This window comes from Seriola dumerili, unplaced genomic scaffold (genome assembly GCF_002260705.1).
Source record: "Seriola dumerili isolate Sdu_G_001 unplaced genomic scaffold, Sdu_1.0 BDQW01000278.1, whole genome shotgun sequence".
NCBI classification, from domain to species: domain Eukaryota; kingdom Metazoa; phylum Chordata; class Actinopteri; order Carangiformes; family Carangidae; genus Seriola; species Seriola dumerili.
The window spans coordinates 1212941-1238787 of record NW_019174533.1 but is presented as its reverse complement, the minus strand read 5'-3'; the positions used below and the strand labels follow the sequence as shown (position 1 = coordinate 1238787).

At 39.0% G+C, this 25847-nt stretch overlaps 1 protein-coding gene across 3 annotated transcripts; it reads right to left on the bottom strand.

Annotated features, from left to right (window-relative positions):
• Positions 1-2166: 2166 nt before the first annotated feature.
• Positions 2167-24498, bottom strand: dennd2c (DENN domain containing 2C). Of its 3 annotated transcripts, none has more exons than XM_022757517.1 (19): positions 24217-24498; positions 19906-21039; positions 16471-16595; positions 15186-15268; positions 14845-14994; positions 13753-13831; positions 13413-13457; positions 12105-12292; positions 11563-11672; positions 10802-10871; positions 9882-9959; positions 9332-9472; positions 8716-8864; positions 6809-6986; positions 6499-6540; positions 4850-4958; positions 4077-4319; positions 3208-3294; positions 2167-3128 (listed from the first exon to the last, which is right to left on the bottom strand). In XM_022757517.1, exons 2-19 carry the CDS (start codon positions 20811-20813, stop codon positions 3097-3099), a joined length of 2817 nt encoding a protein of 938 aa, XP_022613238.1. In that variant the 5' UTR covers positions 20814-21039; positions 24217-24498; the 3' UTR covers positions 2167-3096. The 3 variants fall into 3 exon arrangements, with proteins under 3 accessions (XP_022613238.1, XP_022613237.1, XP_022613239.1); XM_022757516.1 differs by lacking the exon at positions 24217-24498 and adding an exon at positions 21131-21297; XM_022757518.1 differs by lacking the exon at positions 24217-24498 and adding an exon at positions 21131-21297 and having other exon boundaries at positions 12105-12289.
• Between the last annotated feature and the right edge of the window lie 1349 nt (positions 24499-25847).

The following is a 25847-nucleotide window of genomic DNA, read 5'->3' as shown; positions in this document are numbered from 1 at the left end:
ATAAAAACGACATATTATAGTAACGCATTAGAAGTGATAATATAGTAAGTAATAAATAGTTAATGTATAGTAAGGCATAAAAAGTCATAAAAACGACATAGTATAGTAAGGCATAAAAAGTCATAAAAACGACATAGTATAGTAAGGTATAAAAATTCATAGTATAGTAAAGCATAAAAAGTCATAAAAACGACATGGTATAGTAAGCCATAAAAAGTCATAGTATAGTGAGGCATAAAAAGTCATAAAACGTCATAGCATAGTAAGTCATTAATAGTTATTGTATAGTAAGGCATGAAAAGTCATAAAAACGTCATAATAAGTCATAAAAAACGACGTAGTATAATAAGGCATAAAAACGACATAGTATAGTAAGGCATAAGAAGTTATAGTATAGTAAGGCATGAAAAGTCATAAAAACGTCATAAGTCATAAAAAACAACATAGTATAATAAGGCATAAAAACGACATAGTATAGTAAGGCATAAAAAGTCACAAAAATGACACAGTATAGTAAGGCATAAAAAGTCACAAAAAGTCATAAAAACGTCATAGTATAGTAAGGTATAAAAAGTCATAGTATAGTATGGCATAAAATTATCAAAAAAACATCATTGTATAGTAAGGCATAAAATCATTGAAAAACGTCATAGTATAGTATGGCATAAAAATGATAAAACGTCATAGTATAGTATGGCATAAAATTTTCAAAAAAATGTCATTGTATAGTAAGGCATAAAATTGTCAAAAAAAAACGTCTAAGTATAGTATGGCATAAAATTACCAGCATGACTTAAAATCATCAAACAACGTCATAGCATAGTAAGGCTTAAAATGTTATAGTAGAGTATGGCATAATATTTATAAAAAATGTGTTAGTATAGCATGGCATAAAATAATCAAAGACGTCATCAAAAAACGTCATAGTATTGTATGGCATAAAATCTCAAAAAACCTTATAGTACAGTATGGCATAAAATTGTCAAAAATAAGTCATGGTATAGTGAGGCATAAAATGTCATAGTACAGTATGGATTAAAACGTCATAGTATAGTATGGCATAAAATTGTCAAGAAAAAGTAATTGGTTGGTATGGCATAAAATTATCAAAAAAACATCATAACGTATGGCATAAAATCAACAAAAGACGTCATAGTTTAGTAAGGCATAAAACCTCATAGTATGGCATAAAACCAAAAAAAAAAAAAAAAAAAAAAAACGTCTTAGTATAGAATGACATAAAATTTGTCAAAAAAATGTCGTATAGTAATGCATAAAATTATCAAAAAAAACATCATAGTATGGCATAAATTGTCATAGTATAGTATGGAAGAAAATTTAAAAAAAAAAACGTCTTAGTATAGTATGGCACAAAATTCATCAAAAAAAACTCCTATTATAGTATGGCATAAAATTCTCAAAAAAAACAACATAGTATGGCATACAATCATCAAAAAAAGGTCACAGTATAGTATGGAATAAAATTTTGAAAAAACGTCAGTATAGTAAGGCATAAAATGTCTTGGTATAGTATAGATTAAAACGTCATAGTATAGTATGGCATAAAATTATCAAAAAAATGTCATAGTAAGGCATAAAAACATAAGAAAATGTCATAGTACAGGAAGGCAGAAAGATGTCATATATAGGTTATATATATATATGTCAGTATAGGACGGTATAAAAACGTAAAAAATATCATAGTATAACAAGGTAAAAAAACTTGCAAACGTTATCGTGTAGTTAGGCATTGAAATGTCATAGTATAGTAAGAAATAAAAACGTGATAGTATAACAAGCCAGAAAAAAAATTGATCCTATGCGCATTTCTTTGGACTGCGGGAGGAAGCCGGTGTACTTAGCGAGAACACAAGAAGGCAGGAGAACATGCAAACTCCACACAGAACAGGTCCTAGTCCTGGGTGTCCACATCTACCAAAATTTTTGTTGCCAAACTTCCATTGCAACACAACTGAAAAACCCAGAGGGAAATTTAAACTAAAAAGACTTGAGCGCTTCCTTTTTTAATGGTTTTTTTAATACATAAAATCCAGACCATCTAGTCCAGACCAATCACACTTACTCAGTTATACGCTCAATGTAAAGCAGATACTTTTTTTTTTTTTTTTTAACAGTATAGAATATACAGCTGTATGACCTCGAAATCACAAGTTTCATGATAATTAGGCAGGGTAACTGTACAACCCAGTTTTCGAGGGTTTTGCATTATAAATAGCATAGTCACACATTAAATACTGTCCTTGGGAACCCATTTATTTAAAATGTATGTAGGACATGTCATGCTTTTAATACAAAAATATTCCAAACACTGTACACTGGTTCTCAACATGTGCAAAATGTAAAAAAAACATATTTACAACTCCAGTTAACAGGGAGAAAGAGGAGGACAAGAGAAAATAATTTCCACAAAATCTTAATAGTCATGTTGACTGAGGTTTAACCTGGAGTCCAAACACTTTGAAACGTTCTGATCAGAGTTAATAAACCTCCACTTAATCTGAAACACAAATACAACATACAACACACAGTAAACAAAAAGTCTTTACAGTTTGTGCTGAGAGGAATTTAAAAAAAAGGAACAGAATTTTACATTAAAACATATAAAAACATGCATCAGGTTAGAAGCACACAACATATTTTCAGCTAAGTACTTATAAGCTTAAAATGTAACATTAAAGTTACATTTACTGTACATTGCACATATTGTGCAGCAGAATTGATCCAATTGTGAATAAAAAAGTAAAATAAACATGATGGAAATAGTTACAACCAGGCACATTCAGGTTGATTACTGAGGTTAATTAGCTGGAATGTTGCCTTGTCGTCAAGGCTTCATAAAACAATGTAAGAAAAAAGAAATATAAGAACAGTTTCCAGTTTTCATCCAATGAGAAGTGCAACGCACTCGAACATTCATACACGGTCCTCTCATATGCAAACTCCTCACTCTCCCATTCACATCCAGACACAAGACTCTGATCCACATTCACGTCCTCGGTCAGTCCAGCAGCAACAAGTGTTCTGTCTTTAATTACAAAGTCTTTCAACTAAAAGCCAAGGTCTTGTTCTTTTTTTTCATTTCATCTGTAGGAGTTTCATCCTGTTTCCTAAAAAAAGAAGGAAAAATAATTAGCTGCTGAAATGTACCCTTCAGAGGAAAACATTTGATGTCAGAGCAACACTCACCCAGTCCTTTAAGAAATTTGTTCACACCACTTGGCTCCGGCTCAGGATACGAATCCAGATACTCGGCCACTCTGACTTCAAAGAGACCTGAGACAAAGATGGAAATGTTCAGACATCAGGAGAAAATGAGGGAAATCTATGTTCAAATAAACAAGATTTAGATTTTCTTCATGTGCAGCATAGATTATGGTTCTGGCGTTTGCAATTATCTTCTTAACCCTGTTCTTGAAATATCCTGCTATTTGGTAAAAACATGTCGCGAGTGACTCATTCATTTTAGATCATATGTCTGGTTTAATATGATTGAATTAAACTCTACATTTATTTAATAGATTGTGTGGAGACATCCGACCTCATTACTCCAACTTTTATGTGAAATCTTGTTAAGATGACATTTAATACGTTCTTCACAAACATCACGCTACTCATAAAACCTCCAGCACTTATTGTACAAGCAGAAGGGTTGCAAATCAATGGCTAAATTTAGTGAGGTGAATTATTATTATCAGAATTATTGACATTTTCCCCTTTTACTTTTTGTATTTTTTGATTGCACAGTTTGCATTTGTTTTCACAGCTTGGGCACATTCAAAAGGTATTAATTAGGCAGAAATGAAATCGAACCACAGATTCATATGATAAAAAATTCATGTCATAGATAAATCCAAGTATTAGCTTGAAGGACAATGGTAGAGAGTGCTTATTTTTCTTCCTTTTCACTGTTATTATAAAAAAGTAGTTCCAATCTATTAGAACTGTGTGTACAAACTTTGTTTTGCCTTTTCTGAACTCTCATAGAGTCTTGTAAGAAAAAAAAAAAAGTTAATATGTTTTTAAACAATCTGTCGTCGTTGCTTCATCACTGTTACCTCTTCCTCCTCCCTTGCGCAGCTCTTTGTCCTGAATGAACCCAGCGAACATCTGAGTGTCCATGAAGAGCTGCAGGAACTGGCGGACTCCGCGGGAGGGGTGAGATTTGCGGAAGCTGTCGCGCTGAAGCTCCCTGCTTCCGCGGGAGGACTCGACCATGTGGAGAGGATAGTGGCCCACCAGCTCCACGAAGAACCGCACAAAACTCTCTGACAGCAGGGAGCTCAGGTCAGCCTGCTGGCCTGGACGGACAGACAGACGGATGGGTGAAGAGATGAATAACTTAACGTTTTCCAAAGCAAGTGAACTCCAGACTGATCTGACACATCACAGAGTTTCATAAAATACTGCAACAGGCTTGTGCCAAATTCTGAGCCATGTTACATTATGAATTAATACTGAGCACAAACTGATATGGCAAATCATAATCTAGTTAACAACATTAACAGGTCATCAGTGAACATCTGATTAAAGTTGAGAAACGCAGAGTAAACTAAAGGATTTGCAGCAGTCTGCAGGTCATCAGTAGTGCAGGCGTGATGCACAGCTGGCATTTGCAATTCATTTCTAAACATCCCCTGATCATATGTTAAACTAAGCAAAAAGATAAGAGCTGATGGTGCTGTGATGAAAAACAGGACCTGCAAAAATTCTTTATCACTGTAGACAAGAAGAAAAAGGAACATGGAGATGCCGAGACAGTTAAGGGCTTTACAATCAGTGAGCGAGGTACCTGACTGGCATGCAGCACACAATTGTCTGTTATACCCACCTCCAAAACTGTCTCCATCCTCCTGTCTCAGGATCTCTTCCCTCTCCTCCAGGACCTGCTGCAGTGCTGCCTGCAGTTTACTGGGCAGGATGCAGTCTTCATCACCCAGCTGTCACACAACACAGGACAGGTCAACAGCAGTCGCATAAAACATGCATCTAATCCACTCTCAAGAACAGACATCTGTCTGTTTTTTGTTGGCCTCAGTGGGAATCGTTGCCGTACCAGTGAGCTTGAACAGAAATACTGTATGTGCTTCTGACTCCCCCACCCCCCATGTACTGATCATGTTCGGTCGACCTGTTCTGATCAATTTATGGAAGGTGCTGTTGTCAACAAAGATGGGCATCAAAAAACAAAGACCGAATGCTGTTAAGCACTACAAGCAAGTGTTCACATACAGAGTACAGAGACTAGGGCTGAACCATGAATGCAAAAAAATCATACTGTGACTTTTAGTTGGAATGGTTATTTTTGCATTTTCATTTCCACTGGGAAAAATATTACAATGATGATGATGATTTTTGTTGAGTCTGTACCAAACTAGCATGTCCCTTTACATCTGGAGAATATGATTTGTAAGGAAAAGTAATGCAGTTTCCTTGATTTCAATAGGCATTAAAAATAGGAATTGTAAAAAGAATATATAAATTAATGAATAATATCAACTTAAGATTTAAAAATGGATTTACAAAAACAGCCTAAAACACTCATTAATTACAAATAAGTAGTTATTTAGTCCCAAACTGCCTTTTCAAGCTGTTTTTCATATTCTAGTATTCAGTCATGAATTAATAAATGTATTTCTAATGTGTTTTTTTTATTCCATTTTTAAATCTTAAGTGTTTATTGATGGATTAATAGTTTATTTATGAATTGTTTTTAACGCCTATTAAAATATGAAATTATGGAAATGCTTTATTACTTTTCCTGTGACGTCCCTGGTCCTCCATAATCTCTGTAGCACCACAATGCTTCACTTAGGATTGATGATGTTGTGACACATTTTGCTTTTATCAAAAAATGGCCATATCGCAATTCTGATAATATTTCCATGAATTCTTCAGCCCTTACAGAGACGCAACAAAAGGTCTGTGTGAATACCAAAGCTACAGACTTCACTGTGTATGTCAAAGATAATTTATGTATTTGTTCACACAGTGATGTACTTCAGGTGACATGATGAGGGAGGGAAGATACCAGCAGTATTGAAATTAGATAGCTCATGTTGGAGTGGTAAATCCATCACCGCTAGTCCTGTTAGCTTGTAGTTAATAGAGAAGCAGAGTGTTTACTAAATTAAATGTCAAATAATAAACCAGCCAAATAAAGACTGACGCAAATATAACACAACCAAAATAAAAAGTTCCTCATTAATTTAATAGTTCATGAAGAGCAATTACTGTTGACTGACAAACACGCAGCTCTGAATCAGCCTCACAACGGCCCAGTGTTTGAGTCATGACATGATTCTGCTCCGGGCTCTACACCCTATTTATTTTCATCTCTGTGGCATTTTCTATGTGTCAAATATTTGTGTGTCTGTCGCCCTCAAAACACTCTGCATTCAAACAAGTGTGGGCAAAGCCCTTTTTTTCCCACTGGGACCGCACCTATCATTCCCATTATACACTGCAATGTGTACACACCTGAATGACAAACTTGTCCGCACACAGATCCACTATGAGCACCTGGGAAGACAGAGAGAAGAAAGAATGACAGTTACTGACGGCACAAGTTCACTGTTTCGCAATAAGAGTTATAAAAAGGTGAAGTGAGCCTGAACTACAACGTGTTCAGGGTGTTTCTCTGCCACGAGTCACACACTGTGGGGGCCCTACTGTGTCTTGCATCCTTTCACAGTATGAAGTGAATATACAACCACTGAAACCACTACACCAGACTATTTTCACATATTGGATGCCGATTTCAAAACATTTCAGCAGAAGTGTGACCCACCTCCTCAATGGGCAGCTCCAGCAGCTGCGGCAGGCAGGGTGCCAGCACCCCGATGAGGAATGGCGTTGGGGAGCAGCTGATGTCCAACATACTGGCCGGCAACACGGGAATAAAAGTGTGCTGCCAGGTGAATGGGTACAGCAGCGCCAGTGCTGCGTGGCCACACCGAGACAACACGCTGCAGCGAGGAGGGCAGGAGAGAAAAGGTTCAACACAAAAACACCATCAAAGATATCAATCACAGTTTCCCCAAAAACACTTGTCACACTACATGTAAATCTTTTCCACCACATGTTCACAGTGAACCAACTGTACAAGCGTTGAGCGAATGGTACTTGTGCATTGCAGAATTCTCCCAAAATGCAACTGGTTTATGCTAATACTCTTATTGCAAAACTTACTACTTTTATTTCTGGTGATACTCCCTTTACAGTCAGTAACCTGCATGTTGTGAGAATACTTCCTCCACCTCCTTCTGAATGGTCACTGCCCACAGCCACATTTTTCTCCACAAAACTCAGCACTTTTTCCCCAAAGCACACTAATCTCCACTTCCTATTATCTCCTCCATACGAAAAATGACTGGTCATTCATCATCATTGTTCTTAAGGGTTGTGTCTTCTCAGTTTCATACTGCTGCTATTATACTCCGCCGTGCAAAAACAACTCTATTTTTAATAACTAATTTACATCTCCTCTCCAAAGTCCCTGGAACATTTAATATCCAGTCAACAGCAGGATAATTGCATTTCTAATAACCTTTTTGAACCGGGTTTAGTCAGTTTTAGATCACCGTGTAGCAGAGACTGCTCCACCTTGCTGCTGTACACACAAGACACTCAGCATCACTGATCATATCTGTTCACTTGATCACTTGATCAGCAGCCAACAAAAACCAAGCACAGTCATGGTTTTGAGACCCTACTGAACAAACAGGTTACACTTGTATAGTGCTACTAGTACTAAAAATAATAAGAACAATAACATGACTGTTATTTTACAAGAATCAAGTTTGATATATTATTGAATTGGGTAACTATTGACCTAAATATATAGTAATAATACAGCACAGACACAATACTACATTAGCTTTACCCAGTGCCACAGTGTTTTTATATTACTGTTGGGTTATTCACTGAAACTAAAATGTGGTTATTTTGATTCAGTGTCGCACAACAAACTCAGGTTTTTTTTTTTTTTACCTTAAAACTGAACCAGATTTATTGTTACTTAATTCCTCTTATTTATTTATAGTACAAAAACATGTGCATGAAATTAAAAACCTGCAAAGGATTCACATTCACAATCAGCAAACAAATAATGACGTGAGTTTAAAAAGAGCTGTGGCAGACTGTAAGAGTTCACAACCATATTTTAGTTTAGAGTAAATAACCCAACGATAAGATGAAAAATAACATTAACACTGCATCAAAACAAGCCCCTTTGTCTTGTTTGGTGGGTCAACTGGTTCAATTTTGTGTGTGTTTTTATGTAATATTCATTATGAATTAATTTTCATCTAAGTTTATTGTTCAAAATGTGTGTGGTGTCTTGTATCCACTGATAGTGTCAAACGTGATTAAAGGTTATAGATTTATTCAGCTTGGAAAAAGTCAGGACCTGTTACTGTTGTCGTCACTGTAAGTGATATCAGACTGTACAAATAAACCTGACTTGACTTGTCATGGGGACTCTGCTTAGCATTTTGTGAAGCAGCACACTGAGGCCAAAGTACACACAGGAATCTATACTGGCCCTGGGCCTGTGTGACGTAATATAAAGCATCTTTTTTTTTCTTTTTTTTTATTGTTTACCTTGATATTTTCAACTTTCTTTATCATCCTTATAAATCCTGATGGTTAAGCGGCCCTGCAGCGTTATGTGTGTTTCACCCAGACGTACAGTACCTGAGTTTGTCAGCGATGAAGATGACTCTCCTCTCCAGCAGGAGGGAGGCGAACACCTGCAGGAGCTTCCCGACACCGAGACACTGCAGCAGACTGTCAAAGTCCACGTGCTCTAATCTGGAGTCCACAGGCCGACATAGAGTGAGCACCTGGCAGAGCGACAAGAGCATATGGACTCAGACCACACAGTGTAGATAAATGGCTCGAGCATGCAGTCATGTAGTGTGGAAGCCTGGAAGCCAGACTCTTCAGATACATCTATATAAATGTGGCTGGAGACAGTGGAGTATTAGTAAGTTGGCATTTTAAGCGCCACAACCAATTGATGAGTCACAAGGAAGTGATTTTGATTTTGCAGCAGCACCTCCTCTGAGTTTTTATGGGAAGAGTCGTTACTTCACTTATTTTGAGTCTGTAAACAGCAATGACTAACTAAATTACCGTTAACTGTTATAACATATATGTGTCCTGACATGAACCCTTCAAAACTAAAATAGCTATCCCTATTGTTTGCGTGAATAACCTCCCATTCTGGGTCACTGTGAGTCTGCAGAAAGGAGTGGTTAGAAGGAACAAAACTGCTAATTAACATTTCCTCTTTTCGTTTCAGGGTTACCTCATTCCCAGAGCCAGGGAGGAAGCTTTTGACGGTGACTGTGCGTCCGGGGGCTGGAAACGGCGCCTCCATCACACTGCGCATAAAAGGGTAAACGAGCGCCGGGGAAATCTCTCTGCGCCTCTCCACCTCCTCGAGAATCTGCACAGACAGAGCCAGAGAGATCACCGAGTGTCCCGAGGGAACTCGTGCTGATTAAAGTCTAAACAATGGAGCACAGGCAGAATGCAGCTGTGCACCTAAATGCAGTTTTCTTCCAGGCCGTATTCACACTTTCTGTTTGTAAATTTTTACACATGGGCGAGACACCGCTGCATACAATGCATACAATTTCTTTTCTTTTTCTTTTTCTTTTGAAAGACACACCCAGTACTTGTTCAGGATTATCTTCTAGTTTAGCCTCATTCCATCCTAATACACACAAGGAGTTTCCAGGCAACGGTTTTCACACACTTCCAAGGTGATTGGTGGATTGAAGTCTTCCACATCCATCTCCTTTCATCTCCCTACAGAGGCTTCTATGAGCAGACGCACTGTATGGTTACTTTACCTTTGCAAACAAGTTGAAACAGCCCAGCTTGCTGACAATACAGTGCACCTCAGGAAGCCTCTTCCCCTTTCCACTGGGCTTGAAGACACACATATAGTTTCATATGTCATAAAGCAGGTAACAGCAGATACATCAATGATAATGAAAATCATAAAAATCATAAAATAAATCAAATATAAACATACAGTGGGGTCAAAAAGTCTGAGAGAACTTTTCCATTCAAGTGAATGGGGAAGTGGTATCAGACTTGTATATAAACAGAGTACAATCAGGGCCACAAAGTCGAGATGTTATTTCCCTATTATGGTGTTTAATAGTATTTTCAATGACTAGAAGCTTTGTAGATGGAAAAAAAACAAAAGTCTAAAGTCTAAAGTCAATCCATGTTTATGAGAGCAGCTGTGAGCTTATCTACCAAAAACACAAATACATAAAGCTCTTCATGTTAGGTCCTAGCTCTGTCTACACTAAAGACAGAATAAATACAGCAAAACAAATGCCTAATAAGACAACAACAGCGTGTTTTCCAATAAAAATCAACACAAACAATAGAAGACAGATAAACATCTTCATTTCAACCTAAAAAAAAGTGTTTTTTCTTAAAAGAGATCTACGGTAAAAGCAGCTCTGCTTGTGAGGGAAAAGAAGGAAGAAAACGATGAAATTCTTCTTGCTCTCTGTCATTGATTCAGAAGTGGTATGGTCTGTGATTCACATGTACAGATCTCCTCAGAGATGTTGAGTAAGCATGTGGCAGGCTGCCATGTCATCGCAGACTCACACACTCACTCACACACACACACACACACACACTCACACATACACACACACACACACACACACACACACACACACACACACACACACACGAGCGCTTGAGTCAATGACTCACATGCAAATGTTAACTTATCTGCACTCACCAGGATCTTACGGCAGTAACAAAACCAGCGGCTGCCGTCTTCTCCGGTCAGCACAAAGGAGAAGGTCTCACTGCAGAAACACAAGATCAACACACAGGGGATGATTTAACATTTAGAGATAAAACACACAACTTCAATCAGCTCATTTGTGTTGACCTTCCTCTAATGAAAAACATCTAATAAGAATAAAAAACCAGACTGAAAAATATCTTTAGGGGATAACTTAATCTAAAAAAAATAATGTTGATTAATGTGAGAACTGTTTATTCCCTGGAGATATAAAGGTAGAGCATACAGAGAGTAGGTTTGTTTTTGTTGTTTTAAAGGCAGAGAAGCAAAGCACACTGAGATCATAACCCACATTACAACAATGAACCATATCAAGTAGAAAAAAAAAAGAGAATGCCCAATGTCCCTGAGCACTCAAAGATTTAATTAGACCAGATGAAACTTTAATGATCCCTGTGGGGAATTTGGGTTGTTGCAGCAGCGATTTATGGGTTACAGCTGGCAGCTGAGGATATAAATAGGAAGAGAGGAATTGGGGGTATTAAACATAACACAACTGATAATTATGGTGCCAGCACTTAGTCTAAATACTGTACATGAAAAAAGTTAATAAGAAAGAAGATACAGACATAAAGGAAATAAATTGGAGATGGAATACGGTATCATGTTACCATTACACCGCTGTTATAGCCTCTGTAAAGCAGAATACATCCAGCATGCTATTAAAATAATACTGTGGTGTACGAGCTGACCTTGGCATGTGTGCAGACGGCTTCCAGTCCTGCGAGTCGGGGAAGCAGAACTTGGGAATGACCTTCAGCTGATCCTCAGCTTCTCTGGAGAGCCGGGAGGACTTCTCAAACTGAAACAGAGGGACTGTAGTTCAGGACAGCACCATTCCTCAAATGACTTCCACAGGGACGTCAGGTGAGATCAGTCATTATTTAACTGCATTATGATATGATTCAGTTAGGTATAAGATATTAAAAGTGACTCATGCAAGGTTTAATTGAGTGATTTGACCGCTTGTTCTACCATATAGGTATCTGAGACTAAACTTTCTACAATTTCTTTCATGAAATCTCTTGGCTTATGTAAACCTGGGAAATTCTCCTTTAAAGGATTCCTAGTGGTGTATGATAAGAATCATCTTTCTTTCATTTTGCCAAACAAGATTAAGACGAGGATTGTCACACAGAATACCATTCAGTTAAAGTCTATTAACCAAAGCAAGAGTTATGACCTTGGCTTAGAGGAAGGGTGCTGTAATGTTACTGTAAAGTCTCTTTCTAACCATTTTGGGGAACTGTTGTGTAATTTCAGGGGAGTAGGTGTTTCCTGGGGAGCCTTTTCTCAGCGACACCACCACGAAGATCTGGAAAAGCTGCTGCTGCTGCAGCTGGATCAGGTCTCTCTCCAGGGTGCGGTATCCTGGCCGACGTTTCAGTGTAGACTGGATATAAACTGATCTCCTGGAGCCTGCTGGACAACACACGGCGAAATGATATGGTAATGCTTGTCCTGGGACAAATCTAATGTAGCACAGAGGAGCCATATAAAGCATTTTAAATATCAATATACAGCATGATTACATAGTATCCGAAACAGTCATGGCTAATCTCACAATGGTGGTATTATTCGAGTTTCTCATAGTTTGAACCACATTTCCTACAAACCTAATTGTTACCTCTTGCAAACTGAAAGTTGTTTGGATGTGACTTTGGTTTATTTGACTTTTCTGATGAAAATTTACAGTTGGCAAGCGAGTCTTTGGACATTCACGGTCCCCAGGGGATGAATTAAAACGACTCTGGTGATCCCGACTCTTCATCTCGCACCATCAATGGGTCAAAGTTTCAATTTGTGTAACACTTTTCGTTCGTGACTACCTACATACCTGCATAACTGATGACACTGCCATCTGCCTCAGCTGTACTTTGTGTTTAGTGCTAATTAGCAAATGTTAGCAGTGGCAGCTGTGAGCATGTTATCGCGCTAATTTTTAGCATTTAGCTCAAAGCACCGCTGTGCCTAAGTGCGGATGTTGGCGTTGCTGTGGACCCTCAGTCTTGTGTTTCAATTAATCATTTAGTCTTTAAAATATCAGAAAACCAACCCTCTCAGTTTCCCCAGGTCAACATCTTCATTGGCTTGTTTTGTCTGATTAACGACCTAAACTCCAAATTAACAATGATGTAAAACAGAGCAGCATATCCTGACATTTGCGAAGCTAAAACCATTTTTTATTTAATAAATGACTCAACCAATTACTCGAATTTTTAGTCATCTGACTTATTGTTTCAGTGAATTATTCTCTCATTATGGCTGTATGCCACTTGAATAAACAAATAAGTAACATAGCTGACATAACCTAGAACTGGAAAAAAAAACTTCCCTGGAGCTGATAAATGTTTCCCTGATGCTATGACTTTTTCTTTTGTTTCTTTTTTTCCACCAGGCAGCCCAGTGTTTATACTTAGGAATGTCATTAACAAATGCTGACAGATATAACCAGAGTTTCTTACTCCACATTAGAAAACTTTAACCTGAAAACCAGCCTTAACATAAAGGGACCTCGCAGACAGTTTAACTGTGTTGATACCTTTGCTGTTGTCCTCGGGGTCGCTCTCTGTCCCGCTGGTCTCCTCTGTTGATATGAATTAGAGGAGGGAGAGATTATGGAGAAGCAGAGGAATGGAAAAGACTTAAGAAGCCATAATCAGATGCAGACAGTCAGCCTTTGTTTCATAATCAGCGGCTTCGCCTGGTGCAGCTGTCCCTGTGTGTACCATCAAAAGCTGGGTATTTCCACCAAGAAGCACAACGTAATCTAATTGAAGCGTTGATGTGAGTGACATTTGCGACAGTCTGTGTGCATGTGTGTGTCATCTGTGTGTGTGTATGTGTTTGTGTATATATATATACTGTATATATATATATACCTCGCACTGAGACTCCCTGGTTCTTCACTCTCTTCCTCCCTCGCTTGTCGTCAAAGATGGTCTCAATCTTGTTGACGTACTGTGTTGTAAAACACACACAGGTATTTGTCAGCCCCATAATTTCACAGCCATTATAGAATCATGATTACAGGGAATCATGATATAACAGCCTCTAAGTACATAATTATATTATAGATTTTCAGCATTTCTTTTCTTCCACCCTTACATTCCTGCATTCTTCTGTTAATTCGCTGAAAGAACACAGCTGAATATTTGATAGTGGACAGAAACAGGAACATACAGGAAGCACAAACTTATCTTGAAGAGGACACACAGAGCTCCGCCGGTTGAAGAGGCAAACTTGTACGACAGTGTATGGGAAGAAACTAAAAATGCCCCTCCTAAGATAATAGTACTGCTGTTGAGCAGAAAAATACATAATGAGGTGTTATTATGTCTATGCCCGTTTCATTGTTTTGATTCCTTTGTGAAAATGTGTGATCACAAAGAGTTAAAGGACAGCTGGTTAACTAAATGTTGTCTTCTATTCTTACTTTTTCAGCTATATATTCTGAACTATTTGTCATTTATTAATAACATATAGTAATAAGAAATAGACAGAGCAGGAAACACATGCTAAAATACCATCCAAAAATAAACCTGATTGGTATTTGTCGAGCCTGCAGGCAGTGACAGTAAAAGTGCCATGTGGGTTTTGAGGCTATAATCCCTTTAAACTCGACAGATTTACAGATAAATGTCAGTAAGCCTGTTTTTATTACTGTACCTTATCGTTAAAGTTCCTCCCTGTCCACATGCTTTCCACTGCCATGGGTCGAATGTCTGAATTCATCTGTTCTGTCTGAATTCTAATGAAGCAGTCAGTCATACATCTAAACTAATCTAATTCTTTCAGTGTCCTCTCCTTCCTGCTCAGAAAGTCACCGCCCCCCCCTTCTTTTCATTACAACACAAAATGTGATTCATTGTCCAACACAACGAAAAAACATCTCACTCAGTCATTGCATTCAGATACACTGGGTTTGTAAAAAAAAAAAAAAAAACTGATGACAAGATCCTGCCATCGTTTACCTGAGGCATCCTCTGTGTTTTCTGAGTGCTTGTGCGCCGGGGTGTCGCTGGTTTGGGGGTTTCTGCAAGGGTGGTGGATTTGGATGCTTGGAACCCCTTCTTCTCCACTTTGCCAGCGTAACCTTGCAACGTTTGGGGTTTAGGAGGCAGCTGGAGGACAAGAACTGTGAGGTTATCACTTGCTTTTTCACAGATAATTACACAGTATCAAACTACAACACTTCCTACTTCCTCCCTTACAACCTCCGGTTAGGCAGGGATCATCTGGTACGTTCAAACAGGACTCATAAAAATACTTCTGTGCTGTGAGAGTGAGACGTAAGTGGAATATCTTCCATTACCTTTGGAACTTGAGGCCTTGCAATGGGTAGACACATGGGAGATAGCCTGACATCCTCATAGGGGTTATCTCTAGTGACTTCACCTGACGGAAGACAGAGCAATGGGAAAAGATTAGACATGCTGGCTGAATGTTTTACAGGGTGTACACAGTGAGGCATTTCTCCAGGAGCTAATGCTAGCTTTCCTGTGACAACAATTGACTGAGGTTGTCTGCTGTGGAAATAAAAAAAAAAGTTTCCAAGAGTTTCCATCTTAAAACTTGAGCAACTTATTCCTGTTTTATTTATTCCTCTCTGGTTCTGAAGTTGAAATAATTTCTTTAATTTTTCTTTAGGTGACCACGTTTAAACCTAGGAAGTGCATAACATCAGTATTGGATGGATACAGATACAGTTATTCATTGCAATATCACCATCTGTCTAACTACTGCCACTGGAGTTTACTTAACTGCTGTGCCTGATGCAGATGCAGAAGTCAAAAATAACAACGTTTTGTTCCAGCTTGTCCTGATTCAAACACTCGCCTTCCTATTTCTAGAAAGTATGTAACATACTTAGGACTCTGGTTGGATTCACTCACTTTTAATAAGACCCATCTATCAAGCAAACTGAAGGTAAAAATTGGATTTTTCCTCCTTAACAAATAGAGGGGAGCAGCATTGTGTGAATGTTTATTTATAAGGCCCTACTGCACACTGTAATTACAAATGGAATAAGCTCCAAAAAATATGTAGTTACACTCTCTTATTTCACCGGAACATTTAAAAAGTTTTACTTATGTATTTAGAATCACACTTGCACATGCTTTTCTTAAATGTGAAAAATGTATCATATATGTCTGTGAATTATCTGTGTGTCTGTTTTTAATGCCTGTGAATATCTGTGTATAAACTGTATATTTAATTTTTATACAACAGCCTTTCTACCTATTCAAATAGGTAAATAAACATCTGCAATATATTATGTTGCTATAATGTTATATAATGCTGATATCAGAGCGGCTACTGAGCAATTTTTTTAAGAAACTAGAAACTGCAACATCTTCAGAAATAACAATGTTATTTATTATGCTGCAATATAATACACTGAACTTCATTATTTTAGTGTTTGTATATATTTTTTTTGTAAGAACCTGCATGTTGTGTTTTTTGATGATGCTTGTCTGTCTTTTTTCCTATGCACCAATGAGGAGCAGAGCTTCCAATGATAATAAAGGCTTTCTAATTGGAACAGTCAGCTCCACGTCGTCTTCTTCAGTGTATATGACACAGGGAGCTCAACTCACAGACAATGTCCTCGTAAATATTGTCGTCAGAATAGGCATGGTAAAGGCCTGAGTTCCTCGTCTCATCTCCCAGGGTGCCTTGCGTCACTGTCAGACGAGCTGCATCCTCATACTCAAAGGACTTCCTGTGGCAGAAAGGGAAGAGAAGGCGGTGAGAATAAAGAGGGGCCTGGCTAGCATGCTATCATTTGCTCTATTGTTTTATATTCAGCCAATCTCTGGCCACAAAAGCCCTCATGGTTTCAAACACAGCAAGTCGTGGAGAGTGTGATAAACTATCATGAAAGGAAATGACTGAGCATGTGGTACTTAAGCAAACAATGAGAAAGAGTGTGACAGGATTGAGACAGAGACAGCAGCTGGCAATATGTCAATATCGTCATCTTCTTAGTGAAATTTAGGTCAATATGCAGCTTTCCCTCCCTGGAAGCTTTGAAAAGGAGGATGAAGCTACTGTCTAGATATTAGTTTGCATTATCCATCAACTGTTTTATAATGAAGGGTTCAGGTTGCCCCCCCCCTCAGTGTTCTGTCTGTAATACACACGGTACTCCTGTGTGTAAACAGTCAATCTGGCTCAGTGCTGAATCAGAAACTGTTACGTGATTCTTGTCCAGTGTGATGTAATACCTCGACCAATGGAGCTATTTCATAATACACGAGAATAGATGGACAGTTAATGGCTCTAAAGTTGGTAAACAAGGAGCCCTGTCCAACTCTGCGAACTGTGTGCAGACATGATTGTGTGAGCGACAGCCTGAAAAAATAAAACAAGTGTATGACATTGCCAATTTAAAAAAAGGTATAATGACAACATTGGACCACAGTTAGGGGTTCTTAAGGTTTGTTTTTACTGCATTTAAGAGCACAGTTAACGCAATTAAGCAACAAGCTTTAGCTAAGAAACAGCCACTGTGGCCACAAGAGGCAATTACAGGATAATGGGCCATCAAATTTCCACTTCATTTCCCAGGATTCTCTTGAACCAGTCGCTTTAAAAGGGCATCGTCATTAGGCGCAGTGTTGCCAGATTGGGCTGTTTTCTGCCCAGTTGGGCAACTATTAATTTAACTGGACATCTTGTGATAATCTGGGCTACTTCTTGTACCATTTGGGCAGTTTCCCTCGAATAAAGTTAGGCTATTCTCCAATAAAGCAGCCCCTCCTTTCCTGCGAGTAGTACAATGAGACTGATGGGGCACAGGGTTCAATCGGCTCGGCTCGGCGCACACCAGGGTGATGAGTGATCACCAACCAAAGAACAAACGTCATTTCAGTTCATTAGAAAAAGGGTGAAACCCCCCCCCCCCTTCATAGCTCTTTGATAAATTACACGTACAAAGCCTCTATCTGTTTATATGAGTGAAGTGTTATGCAATGTTATCTACAAGCAACATAATTTTTGTTACTGTAACCATGCTTTTGGTTTTGCTAATTATGTCAATACAACTATGTTTTTTAGCATTTTTTTTTTTTTCGTCATAAAAGCCCAGGGCTCAGTACATATTTTGCTGATTTTTCAAGTGAAAAGAAAAAACACCCCCTACAGCAAACAGACATTAAAACGTTGGCCTTTCTTCGAATGTTAATGCACCGTTACTTTTTATTGCATGAACTTCTGCTAAACCCTCCTGCAGGTCCCTTTGCAGTCATATGAGGGATTTGCTTTGCCTTCCTACACAGTGGACGTGCAGCCTTATCTGAAAGTTTTCTTGTTCTCGCAGATCTTGTCTTGACTGCCACAGTTCCCCTTAGTTGCCATTTTTTAATGACATTTCAGACGTTGGAAACTGCAATCTTTTTATAGCCTCTCCTGTTTTGCAGGCATCAATTTGCTTCATTTTCAGATCCTCAGTCAGTTGCTTGGAGCAGTGTTGAGTTGTTGAGTGTTTGAAGGTCAGATAATTTATCAGTTCTGGAAATGTCATCTGCCTGTAGTCTGTAGTCCTAATGACAATTCTTGACCTGCCGAGTTGATGAAGTCCTGAGAGTTTTACAAGTAGACGGGTGCAAAAACTTTTGGCAGAATTACTGTTGAATTTCTGTCTATTCTTTTTTTTTTTTTATGAAATAAAAAATTGAGGAAATGTTATTTTTTTGGATTTAATTCTTTTCACTTCAAAAATCAACTAACTCCTGCAATGAATCCCACCTTGGGGAAGGTTTTAATATTCAGTTTTTATTGAAATGAGAGTTTTAGATTCAACTTGGACAGTACTGTTTTATACTGACGGGTGTATCTATGATTTTTATCCACCCCCATTTAAATAAATGAAGGTTGGCTAAATAACATATAATGCAACACAGTTCAACAGCAAAACCCCTCTCAAACACAAATTGAACAGGGTTTATTGCAGGACTGCCGGTATTAGACTGCATTAGTTTTAGCTAGATGTACATAATACACCAGTAACTGAGTGTATACACACACAAGCCCTCTCCTGAATAAAAATAAGAAACTGAGTGAATGACGACTGGGCGCGTTTAAGACTAAGGTTGGGCTAATTTGCGTTTTTTTTCATTTACATATTTTAATCATCTACTGTCTATCTCTTGTCTATTTTCATTGTCCTTTTATTCACCCTTATTTTATTGTACAATTTGAATTTTTGTTGTAAAGCACTTTGAGCTACATCTCTTGTATGAAAACACTCTAAGAATAAAGTTTATTATAACAATTAAAAGGGTTAGGGTTAGTTGCTTTTAAAATCTAGCTGTACAGATCTTAATATTATAGTCACTTTTTATTGTGTTTGTCAGTAGTTACACCCTGGGTTACATTTTTGAGTTCCTGCAAACATAGCCTTAGAAACAGAAAATTAAAAACACCATATGGCTTTTGTTATTTCAATTTTGATTTTATCAGAAATGGAAAACAGCTTTGCATATTATTTTATTCTGTCAAAAAACTCCTAGACAGTGTTTAGATGATAATGATACACGACATCAGGACAGGACAGTTACAGACACCTACATTATTAGAAGTCACGCCACTTAATAAGTCCCGAGCTGTCTGTGTACATGGGTTACACTGTTATGTCTTGTTTTGTTTAGCCTTGAGTGAATATGCGTGTGTGTGCGTGTCTGCAGATGATGACCCTGGAACCCATGGCTGCTGAGGAACTAGGCCACGTCCAGACAATAGAGAACAATGCTGCCAGATATCATGTGACATCACACCTGGACCCAAGCCAGCAATTAGACTCTGACAGCACCCTCCTCTAAACTGCCCTAAAAACACTCCAGACCACAGTCATTGTCCAAAACAAAGAACAACTGCAATGTGTATTTTTACAGGTCAGTTCTCCAATATTCAATCAGCAGGAAAACATAATAAAATCTGAACTGTTCAATAAAAATTTAGAGGTTATTAAAAATGTATACTTTCGGGACTAAACCAATCACGTGTGCTCTGCTTTTAGTGCATTGACTCACCTGTTCTTTTTATGCCTTGAAAGCCCATCGCTCTTTGCAACTGGACATGGAGGAGGTGGGAAGCTAGGTGGGTGGGCCACCCTCCTGCTCCCCACATTGGAGTGGTTGTTATGAGGAGATCTTCTGTCCCAGCGCGCTGTGTGCCCCGAGTTTCTGTTGTTGTTGGCTGCGCGATACTGGAATGTCCGCTGAGGTTTGGGAGGAGGCAGAGCTTCACCTGAAGACTCCCTGCCTTTCTCCCACAGCAGTCTGTCTCCCTCCAGCTTACGCCAGAAACCCCGTGAAGTGTAGAAGTTCCCAGCGGGCATGTTGTCTTCTTGGTCATCAGTGGACAGAGGTAGAGGTTTAGAAACTACTTCCACATCCAAGATGCGATCCATTGTTTGGTCGCCATTGGCGGTGAAGGTTTGTTTACCTGTGGAGTTAGCCGTGTTAGCCTCCACTTTAGGAGATAGAAATATTTGTGCTGCAAGTGGTTTATTTCCTGGGGATGTGGCTGAAAATTCAGTGGAGCATTTCTTGAGATGTTCTGACTTCCTACCAACCACACCATGTCCAGCTGGTGCTGGGGATTCCCGAAAATCTAAGCCCAAGCTCTTAGTTTTTGAGATGCTGGCTTTTGCGTGAAGCCCCCCTCTCGAGCCCTCGTTGGAACATCCATTGCTCAGGAGATCCCCAGACAGACTTCGGGATACAGTTGGAGGGTGTGCTTTCACCCTGGCATCCGGGCTGCTGCCCTGCTGACTGCGACCTTCCCACTGTGAGATCTTCTCCCTGATGTTGACGCCCTGCTCATGGGAAGGGGGCCTCCCTGCCCCCCGGCCCTGCCAGGCCACAGTGGGCCCTTTCTGCGGGCGATCAACCTCACCACCCCCTCGCTTGCCCTGCTCCAGCCTCAGAGCCAGCATGTTGAGAGGGTGAGTGTCACCTCACCCTCAGTTCGCCATGACTGAAAGCATCAGGGATTTCCTCGCAAAGACGAACAGAAAAATTCACTTGATCTTGTATCAATTAATACAGTTATTGATCAGCAAAAAAACAGGAGCGTTACAACATTTGTGGTTGTAACTGTCAGTATGCGTCTTCTTGTGTTAGCAGAGTTTCATTTCCCCCTTGTCTCCTTTTGTAAACAACCTGAAAAGAAGTCAAGACACAAGAATTACCCATCAATCATTTTGCACTTGAAAACAAGTCCAGACAGCACACTGCAGGGTCAAAGGGATACTGAAGTAGTAACACGGGATGACACCGTTACTTTTGAAACATCACACATCTTCAGTTGTCTTCAAGGTGTAGGCAGGAACCGAGAGAAGGTCAGGAAGGACGGGCTCCTGTCAAGGTCAGTTTCCAAAAATAAATCCAGAAAGAAAAAAGGAAACACAGGAGCTGGAACATGTTTAGTGCAGCGTTCTGCTGCTCTGTGTCTGTGTCTGTGTCTGTGTCTGTATCTTGAGCCGCCCCAGCCCTCCTCCAGCCCCAGGGGAATTCTGCTTTCTCTCTAGCTGTTGTCCTAAACCGCAAAGCTGGCCAAATACAAAATGCCAATGATACAGCAAAGCATTAAATCTAATTCAGTGTTCTTGCAGAGCTGTCTTTCAGATGACAGGGAAGAATGCATATTTCTAGGTCTTTGAAAGAGCTTCGGGAGGCGAGAAAACACATGAATCTCAACGCATACTAAACAGCCAGTCACAATTAGGTGAATGAGGGACAACACTTTAACCACACCTATCTGCGCAGCGGAATGAAAGCTCCTCCGATGGACGAGCTATTCATCAGAGGAGAGGTTAAAACATACAGGACTAGAGACTCTGATTAAGTGAGGCCTCTGCGCTGCACGTATGGTATAAAGCTATAATCTTGCTCCATCTAATTAATGCTATTTAACACAGACAAGACTTGATGTGAAGTGTTGCAGCGTTGCATCTACCCCGACTCGTACTCCCTAAGTCAACATCAATGTAGTCACTGTACGCTCTTGCACTGCAGCTCCTGGCTTGCTGGAACCAAACCATTTGGACACGTTGCACATTACGACCGAGGCTGAGAAGAATCTGGAGAAGGGGAGACATGGTAAAATTCCACTGCACAGCTCATGATCATAATAACTCTATGAGCTGCATTCCTACAGAGCTGTATAAGGAGGGGCAGGGGGGGTGGGGGGGTGGGGGGGTCGTGGAATAAATTTAACTAGAGACAGTCGGTCAGTCAGTCTTGCATCCAGTGATGCCTTTGTTTGGTTTGACCTAAATCAAATGTATCTGTGCAGTGGAATGCTGCTCGATCATTGCCAGACCACGCAATGACAATGCGAGTCCCAAACTGACCCACTTGCATTACTTGTCTGTGTGCGGTATGTTGTACAGGAAGGCATGAGTTGCGTTTCCTGAACGGCAGGAAGAAGGATCAGCAGACTGTCCATAATTATTGTGCAGAGACATTTGCACCCAGCTGCAACCACTGATTTGAGCTATGTTTAGATCAACTATACTCAAACCCTGTGATGGTAATCAAACACTGAAATACCGTAGATTCAAAAATATACTGGCTAGTAACAGTGACATTTGCAAACACACATGTAAAGCTGCCAGTCGTCGTCCCCCCTTTTCCTGTGGCATACAGTTCAAAATCAAATGAGAGGCAAACTGTGAGGCGTTGTGATATCAAGTGACAAAGCCAGAGGGTGAGTTAAAAATGAACTCCACTGATGTTTATATGTCTGTCAACTGTGGAGAAAGGTATCCTTGTATTTTTTTTTCTTTTTTTTTGTGAAACTCACTGACTCATCCATGTAGAAACCAGTCAGGGGACCCATAAAGCTCCAGTATCCCATCATCACCTGGCAGCTAAATTAAACCTAATTGCGCCTTCAAAAGCACCACAAAACGCTCTCCTGAAGGAGTGCGGCAAGACCCAACACGTTGTAGGTGAGGCGTTGCACGACTGTGGTTTACCAACAACAGAGACAGTTAGAGCTATAATAGAAGAAAAATGTAGGTTTGCTAAATGCCGGCGTAAACGGACACACCAAGATAAAGTGCCTCACAATGACTGATCCATTATCAGCCACCAGAACAGCTTCTGTGCATCCAGGCAATGATTTCAACAGCTCTGCTGCATGAATGACATCTCACTTTTAACACGACACGTTCCATCATTTAGTGTCATTTGTCGCAGTATGGTGCCTAAAAACAGCTCCAAATTCTCTCATAAACTCAGACTAAGATATCCAATATGTCAAAACATTTACATTTATTTTGGGCCTACCATAAAATAAATGCAAGTCAGTTAATCGATATTGTCCCTAGAGTTGATTTCACTTTAGTGGAATAAACATCTCAAATGCTTTAAGTTGTAGTAGCTGTAGTTATTCTGTAGTCTGCAGTTATTTATTAGCTCAGCTGTTTTTCCTACACTTGCCAACACCTGCAGATCATTTCAATACAGCAGCTATCCTCTCAGCAAGAAGGTCCAATGACCTTAACTAACTCTGTGACTTGAATTAGCTGCTTCATTCCTGGTATTAGGGTTAAGGCTGCAATAAAGTAGGGATAAATGCAGGAGAAGAGAGAGAGAGAGATGGAAAAAAATGTCTATGTCTAGCTCCATGTGTGCTCACTCTCCGTTGTATGAGAAAAACACATCACTAACCTCCCTTCAAAGCTATAAAATTTACAATGTTCTTCCTAGTTGCAAAAATTGCACAACTTATGAATGAAACTCGGTGACTCATCTCACTCATTAACAAATAACCTGTAATTCGGCCTTAACAAAAGGAAGAAATTACCTAAAGTAGGTGGCTGGTTTACACTGCTCACTTCCAAACATCACGGTGAATGTGTCGGGAGACAGATTGCAGTTAGCCACAGGAATAACGTTTTGGTTACCTCTAAAAGTTCACATTTGTAAGAAAACAAACGCTGTTTAGATTATTATATGTGTGCCGAATTAAAAACACACGAAATGCTGATATAGAAATCGGCTTGATACTAATATTATAATATCAATATATTTGTAGATCATGAAGTCAGTTTTAACTAGCCATGTTTTCAATTGAGTTTGGTTTGACTTTTCACTAAATGAAGAAACCGCAAGTATTGGAAAAATGTAGCTTAGCAACAATTACGTAACTTTAGTTTACTTTATGTAATTAAACACAACAGCTCTGAACTCATTTACCTAGCAGGCGTTAAAGCCACAAGAGAAAGACAGTGTCAGACAGTTGAGTGATAACGTTTAAGAGTGAGTATATGACCGTTGAAGCCAAACACCGCATGAACAGTTACATAAGGTCTATTTTTCGTGACTTACCTTTTGTAGTTTTTTTTTTTTAAAATGAAGAGAAAAAATCTCCTTCTTTCCTCATTTTCCTTTCGATAAAATGAAAAAACAAATCAAATGCAACTCCACTCGCTCGCATCCTCCAATCTGGAGAGGTTAGCAGTCTGAAGAAGTTCAAGCTAACTTTAATTCAGCCGCACAGCCGGTTGTTGGCAGCTGCTCAGAAAATAAACTTTACAGGGCACAAAAACGTGTCGCCCAGTCTAATAACTACACACAACAACAAAGAAAGTGGCCATAACTAGAGAAAAGCAGAACACTCCTAGCCCTCCTTCTCAACACAATTAGCGTCAAGTCGGCGAAAGAACATGTGACTTCCGGTCGGAAATTCCAAAATAAAAACCTTCATTCAAACTTCTATTAACTTGCAGGATGAAAATACACAATTTATTATCTATATTCACCCTGAGAATTTTTCTCCATTTATTTTTGATAACATGTTTTTCAGTGTCATGTAAACATGTTAAACTATATGGGTTTTAAAGGCAATTACATTTTAATTAAAAACTACATATGTAGACCAAAGTTGTGTGGTTATTCTGCATCAGCGTACAGAGTGATTATATCATAAAGCGACTGGACAGGTGATTGTCAGCAGCACCTGTCACTGTCCTGCGAACACTAAAATTCCCATTTCAAATGATAATGAAAAGAGTAGAAAAAAATGAAAAATAAAAATAAACTGAAAAATAAAAATCAACAGAGGACTGGGGCTTCTAACTCACACTTTATATAATAACTTAGCGATTAATTGCTATTTAGAATATGGTCAGTTCAAACTGCGCAGAAGTTGATGGTAGTTAACAATAATTTATTTTTTTTTTATTGTTTTTTTTTATTTATTTATTTAAGGCAATATAAGCTTATCTGAAACCCTACTTTGCCTACTTGTAAGTAAATGTTTATCTTTTTATTTTTTAAGACTATATACACAATTAATCGTAGACTAATACCAAATCTGTTACATCTATAATTTACAGCAGTTTATTATACAATTCACCTGACTTCCGGTTTAACTCTCCGGGTTTCCATCGAACTTGACGCAGCTGAGACTGTGAGAAAGTCTGTTTGAATCCTCCCGATTCAGGAGGGAAGACGTCATCATATCAACTCCTGCAGCTGTCAACGATGAACAAATACTGTTGTCTTCAGGTGTCCTGGGAAATATAGACACTGTGTTATAAACGGCACCGGCGCCACTCCACAAGTTAATAAACATGACCGGGGCTTTATTTTCATTCATAAAGTCCCGTGAGAATGATTGACAGCGTTGAAAGCGTTTAAAACATAATTTGATTCACCAAACTCAAACTGACGTAAGAATAAATGTATATTTTACAGCAGGTGCCATTTATCAAGAAAACTATAATTTTAACAAATCATATAGGCCACAAAACTATAACCTCAAGGGAATATTACTCTTAAACTCTGTGATGTACTTTTGCTCTTTAGACATGACCTCGAAATATATCTCAGCCATAGAACAAGGTTCTGCTAAGATATGCAAAATGCTGACTTTGCCATTCCGGTTAGGATGTTCAATAATATGGGCGGTGTGTTTTTATTGGAAATGGCAGACATCATGGAGGCTCTGTCAAAAG

Coding starts and splice junctions, on each gene's coding strand:
- dennd2c (XM_022757517.1), bottom strand. CDS start 20,813: ATGCTGGCTCTGAGGCTGGAGCAGGGCAAGCGAGGGGGTGGTGAGGTT. Junction 16,596..19,905: donor TCAAGGCATAAAAAGAACAG/GTGAGTCAATGC, acceptor TTTCTGCCACAG/GAAGTCCTTTGAGTATGAGG. Junction 9,473..9,881: donor GTTTCAACTTGTTTGCAAAG/GTAAAGTAACCA, acceptor CTGTCTGTGCAG/ATTCTCGAGGAGGTGGAGAG.